Here is a 6,546-nt window from a genome sequence, read left to right as displayed (position 1 = left end):
GCCAGTGAGGAAGCGTGCGCGCGTTTCAGGAAGGAGGCGTGTCCCGCGCTGTGATAGGTCAGGATGCGATAGGTTGTCACGCCTCCTTTTTCCACGGCGCTTTCTACCACAACCAGCATCTGATTGGCTTATTCACTGTCCTATCACAGCGCGTTATTTACGTCACGTCCTTTTCTTCAGACGAGAGCCATCCAATCACAGAAAGCCGCCTTACTAACCAATGAACGCCGTAAGTTTTCTTTAGTGGGTGGAGTAACCAAGCTTATAAAAAGTCCGGCTAGTAACGCAAGCGCAGTCATCTTGGATGAAAGGAGGCTAGTGACGAGTTGTGGCTGCAAAATGGGTAAGGGAGAGGCCTAGTGTGCACGACGTTTACGACTTGCTGACCTTTACTGCTGAACGCTTTCCTGCAGCTGATAATCTCGTATAAGTGATGGAGAACGACTTGGTTCTGGCAGTTGCAGGCCCTGGTGTGGCTGAAAGCAGCTGTGGCGCCTCCAGACGGGCTCAGCAGTGATACTTACACGTGTGCTGCTCCTTATGTGGTCAGGCATACAATAAAGCCTGCTGTTATGTTGTATTTCTTGTCTCTTGTTGCCATGGGAGCTCTAAAAAGCTGATAAAGTAGGGACCGTCGTTACCACCGTCCAACTAGTGATTGTGTAGTCGCTTTGTGTTTTTGATGGCGAAGTGGATGGATGTTTGCGGTGCAACTTGAGGGTCTTCTTGTTGGACCAGTGGTTTGCATTGTCAGTCCATACGGTGATGCAAAATTTGTTGCAAAATCTTAGTTTCTAAAGTTTTTTTTTTTTTAAAGGGTATGTCCATTAAACTTGTTGCAAATTGATTCACCTGACCCAGTCCAGCGACTTAAGGTGCTTTCACATTGCGCACTCGTTCGGTGGTCCCGTCGGGGCTTACTTCTGAACCCCCCCGCAAAATGGGATTCGGACGTATGCGTCGACAGGGCGACAGACTATAATGGTGCCGGCAGAGCGACTGTGCGCGCTGCATCATTTTCGGGCGTGTACGCCTACTGGAGACGAACACTCATACATAGACTGCGTCTGTTTTTTCGTCTCGAGTAAGTGTATACGCCTGAAAGTGATGCACGGCAGAGCACACGTTGGCTCTGCCAGCATCATTATAGCCCGTGGCTTACGCACAAATTCGGTTTTGTGAGGGTTTCGGCCATATAATAATAATAATAATCTTTATTTTTATATAGCGCTAACATATTCCGCAGCGCTTTACATACATTATTGTCGCTATCCCCATCGGGGCTCACAATCTAGATTCCCTATCAGTATGTCTTTGGAGTGTGGGAGGAAACCGGAGAACCCGGAGGAAACCCACACAAACACTGGGAGAACATACAAACTCCTTGCAGATGTTGTCCTTGGTGGGATTTGAACCCAGGACCCCAGCGCTGCAAGGCTGCAGTGCTAACCACTGCGCCACCGTGCTGCCCATGCCCCAACAAAGCCACCGAACATGTAACTAAACAATGTGAAAGCCCCAAAGTCAGTGATCTCCTGCCATCAGGGCCTCTTCCTACCTCCCGGTATCTGGTGGGATTTGAACCCAGGACCCCAGCGCTGCAAGGCTGCAGTGCTAACCACTGCGCCACCGTGCTGCCCATGCCCCAACAAAGCCACCGAACATGTAACTAAACAATGTGAAAGCCCCAAAGTCAGTGATCTCCTGCCATCAGGGCCTCTTCCTACCTCCCGGTATCTGCGGCTCTTTTGCATACCCATCGTTGTGGCGTGACTCGTGCGTATTGTCGCGCCAGGCCAGCTAAACAAAAGAGCCGAGGATGCCGAGATAGGTGGCAATTCTCAGGACTCCCATCTGACGGGTCAAATTGATCAGGTTTAGTGAATCGATTCACCAACTATATTGTCCAAACATGCTATAAAATTAGTAAATTTGTCAATCCTGGTATGAATCTTCCTCTTCTTATCGTGTATCATATGTGGGATGTGAACGCTGCAGACAATATGCTGACTGTATCGGTGATGTATTGATGCCGCTGAAGGCATCGCTGCAAGCAGTGATTGTCTGCAGTGCTCACATTTGTTGAACAGAAGCCAGGATGGAAACGTAAACCCTTACAAATTGCCTCTTCAGAGAGGAAGATGACTAGAACTCTAGTGTCACCTATTGGAAGTAGCTTTTCTAAAAGTCAGTGTCGACCCTTTAACAAGCAATGTCAGCCATATGACTTGGGATAAAAGCCAAACCAATATCTCAATTTGCAGATAATATTTTGGGGTGTTGCCCCTCATTAGTGCAAAGTGAGATCTGGTTTAGTTGGGTGAGGGGTGTCTTACCAGGATCCAAGGGGTAACATTTCTTGTGGAGTGATGTGCCAAGCCCGTCGTGCCAATGTCAGCCCTGGAACAGCAGACCATTGTAAGATATTACTGCTTGTTTAAGGTACATTTACACTTGCGGATTGTGGTCATTAAAGGTAACTTGTCGTCATAGTGCTCCCCTTCACAACTAGCTATAAGGTTAGGTAGCTTTTAGAACATCCACAGCTCTTCAATTTAATAATATGTTTTTATCAATAAGCAAATAAGGCCGCAAGTGCTCTGGGCGTGACTGGTATTTCCCAATGCTTCTGGTCTTGAGTTGAGTAGACAGGCTCGGGAAGTGCACACCTAGATCACTTGCGGCCTGATCTGCATTTTAATATAACTGGATTATTTGATTGAGCTTCACATTTTTAAAAGAAGGTATGGATTCACTACCTGATCATAAAGGCAGTTTGGGTAAGTGGAGGACAGCACAAATTACCTTTAAGCGATTACTGTTTAGTTACATACAATTTGATGGTCAATTAATAGCCTTTTTATAGACAGGTTGACTGCACTTCCATGCACACAGGACATTGTATACGATAATTCTGTGCTCATAGAATATCATTGTTCTCTGCAGCTCATGTCCTGTCTGCTCAGGGCAATATGCTGTCAAGAAATGCACAAAGATCATTTCATAAAATGAATGAGCATTTTGCTCGTTTGGTAGCCTGTTTCAAAAAGACGATAATAATGAACATTCCTAGGAACTCTCGTAGCCCATTTTCTGGCAGTGTAAATGCACCTCACCATTCTAGCCTTTTAAATTGCATTTAAATAAAATGTGAAGGGTTATTTCTTTCACTATTCTCTATGTATAACTTACTAATACACTTCTGCTCATGCTCAGCATAGGTGTTTTTTGTGTGAAGTCTTAAAGGGATTGTCCATTAATCGGACATCCCCTTCTCAAACCCTGTTTCCCCCCCTGAATAAGAAAACTTCTACTCACCTCCATTGATGGCGTTTGCTGCTCTCACTCTGTCCGGATATAAGTGATACATCTGAAGGTGGGGAGTGTGAAGCCAGCTCTGATTGGCTGCAGAAATCCCGTGACATAAGTGTCCCGCGGTCCCTGGGAGAGCCACTGCTGGACTGATTTCATAGGGAAGTATTAACGTATGCTATGGGGAAACATAGGGATTCGGAAGAGATTGTCTGAGTAGTGGCCAACCCCGTTAATTGTAGTTTGCAAACTGGACTGGTTGACTAGCTCATGTTTATAGCTCAACCAGGCCCCTTCACACACTGGAAGCTCTCTTGGGTCGGGCAATAGACTACCCCAGTACTGATGCTCGTATATTGAAGCCAGGACACCTTTCTAAAAGAAAAAAAGCCCCTTTAAAGGTTTGTCAATTTCTGCCTTTCATGGCCGAGATGGGAATAGCCGCTTCTAGTTCCCTGCCACAAAAGGGGGAGTTATGAAAATAGCAGAATGCAGCAAGCTGCACTGTGGTGTAAGTACCAGTAGTGGATACGGCATTCGAGGTGCTATGCTGTTTCCTGCACTTCCATTTATTTCTATGTGTGTTATGGAAACCGCATACTATAGTTGTAGTCGACTGTTTTTGAAATCCAGCTGGTGGCTGTGACCTAGACTATTCCTGTCTCTCCATCATTTTTGGAGAGTAAAGTGATAGTTTTAAAATAAGTGTTAGCACTGGAATCCCTCCATATCTTCAGTGGTAATATCCCATTCAGCGGCCAACTGACCAATGTTTGAAATAGCACTAAGTGAATGGGCAACCCTTTTAGCTATTAGCAGATCATGGCTACTTGCTATTGACATAATTACGCTATAACCACTTTATGTATGTGTGAATTTTAGCTTCATTCATTGTGAAGCACACTTAGATTTTAATAGGCTGATCACATCCGAGTCCTACAAAAAAATCTGACAGCTGATGCATGCTGTCCAAAACACGGGCAGCAGGTATCACACAAACTATATATGGTTTCAGCCATGTTTTTGACTCTGCAATGCTGTGGCATTTCAGTAAAAAAAGATACTTTAATAGCTGCCAGGGCCTAACCTGCATGGGAAACTAGTCAGACAGGTGGGTCCCAGTGACTTCTCCCCTGGAGTGTCTGGTGTCTCCCTGTGTGCGTGTCGAGAGGGTCGTGCCAAACCCAGAGGAGGTGTCGTGGTGTAGCATTTCCACAGTTCTTCCCAAAAATTACTGATCGCCATCTTCAATTTCCAGCGTCACTCCAGTCCTCTTCTGGGTCCTGTGATCTGAAAAGACTAAACGGCTCACACAGGGGTTTGTGGACTGGAAGTCACTTTCATAATGCAAGTCTATAGAGCCTCGTTTCTTAAATCAAAGGAAGTGGCAGCGCCACACTCAATGGTTGCTGTGTGAGCTAGCCAAGGAGAGAAAGTGCTCATGTGACCCAGAAGAGAACCGCATGGGTGGTGTAAATTCAGAAAAGTCTCGATTGCTAAGTATTTTAATTTACTTGTACTACATTGCATACATAATTAGATAATGAGACTACTTTAACAGAACACTGATTAGACAGATGAAGGCAGTGACAGCATAGTCAAGTACATTATATATACTGACTATAAGTGGGGAATGTATAGTCACATTTAAAGGCTATCTGACATTAGATTCATGCTGCCTGAACCACAAGATACATGAAGCCTGCATGGGACTTTCTCTGCTGACTAGTCCAAGGTAGGTACTAGGCCAGCTTTTCAAAGTGGGTTTATTTTTAAACGCTATACAGTAAAAAAATGACTGCAATTGTGATTCCAGAAGCATGAATCTGACAGATTACCTTTAAAGAGGTTGTCCACTACTTTTTCATTGACCTATCCTTAGGTCATCAATGTCTGATCGGTCGTGGTCCAACACCCGTCACCCCTGCTGATCAGCTGTTGTTGGCGCCGGTTGGAGATGCCCGATTGCGGAGCTGCTCAGTCTTCTGATAGTGGCTGTGGCAGTGTACTGCATATCCGCCTTCTATTGATTTGATTGGAGGTGGATATGCAATACCCGGCTGCGGTCACTACCAGAGGGCAGAGCAGCTCCACAATCAAGTAGTTCTGGCCGGCGGCTGCCGACATCGAGAACAGCTAGCGTAATCTGAGAAGGTGCTGGGTATCAGACCCCAGCCGATCAGACATTGATTACCTACCCTAAAGATAGGTTATCAATGAAAAAATAATGGACAACCTTTTTAATGTTGGATATGTAGGGTTGCTTTAAAGGGGTTATCCGGCTTTAGGCTACAAGTCTAGTCACTCTGTGACTGCAGACTTGTGAATCCTCACATTGTGCGCACTGTGCGCTTCGAGGATTCTCTGTCACCGGGAGCAGGCGGTCATGCAATTTGCATCAGGGAGGTGGAGTTGGAGCATGGCTGTGGAGTCAGTAAGTCAAACCTCCGACTCCTCAATTTCCATGACTGACTCTCTCATACATGGCTCATGTTTAAGTGATAATAATCTTTATATAGCGCCAACATATTCCTCAGCGCTTTACAATTCAGAGGTTCATATACAACAGTCATAAGTGACATAGCTAAAGATAATACAATAATTAAAGCAAAAATAATGACGACACTGCTCGTAAGAGCTTACAATCTACAATGCGTTGGGGGTGACAAAGTACAAGGGCTTATTTACAATGATGGTCCAGCCATCTTGAGGGGATGAGGGATAGATAAAGGCTGCATTGTCACCAGCCAGTATTTGTAGTGCTTTTGGGTGCGGTGGAGTTTGGTGTAGACTTATGTTTGGAGAAATAATGAATGGGCTGTAATAATATAAAGGACTTAGATTAGGGAATATGATAGGCCACCCTAAACAGGTGTGTTTTTAGAGAGCGCCTAAAACTGTATAAGTTGTGGTTCGTCCTAATTTCTTGGGGTAGAGCATTCCAAAGAATAGGTGCAGCTCGGGAGAAGTCTTGGAGTGGGAGGTATGGATTAGTGCAGATGTTAGTCGAAAGTCACTTGCAGAGCGTAGAGAACGAGTAGACTGTTAAACAGAAATGAGGGAGAACATGTAGGGGGGTGCCACACTGTGGAGAGCTTTGTGGGTGAGAACAAGCAATATAAATTGGATCCTATAATGTATGGGCAGCCAGTGCAATGACTGGCATAGAGCGGAAGAGTCTGAGTAACGATTAGCCAGATAGATGACCCTGCCTGCAGCATTAAGGATGGACTG

At 45.3% G+C, this 6,546-nt stretch overlaps 1 protein-coding gene across 2 annotated transcripts in view; it reads left to right on the top strand.

Annotated features, from left to right (window-relative positions):
- Positions 1–210: 210 nt before the first annotated feature.
- The window catches only part of LOC141173854 (splicing factor 1-like), a 48,603-nt gene continuing 42,267 nt past the window's right edge, over positions 211–6,546 (top strand). For both annotated transcript variants that reach the window (XM_073658353.1, XM_073658352.1), the window contains exon 1: positions 211–343. In XM_073658353.1, coding sequence (XP_073514454.1) covers positions 340–343 — 4 coding nt within the window. In that variant the 5' untranslated portion in view covers positions 211–339. The remainder of the gene's footprint in view (positions 344–6,546) is intronic.

Source organism: Phyllobates terribilis, unplaced genomic scaffold (assembly GCF_046119375.1).
Source record: "Phyllobates terribilis strain yellow unplaced genomic scaffold, ASM4611937v1 Scaffold_13__5_contigs__length_258822181, whole genome shotgun sequence".
Lineage (NCBI taxonomy): Eukaryota > Metazoa > Chordata > Amphibia > Anura > Dendrobatidae > Phyllobates > Phyllobates terribilis.
The sequence above is the reverse complement of the archived record's forward strand: the minus strand, read 5'-3'. Positions and strand labels throughout refer to the sequence as shown.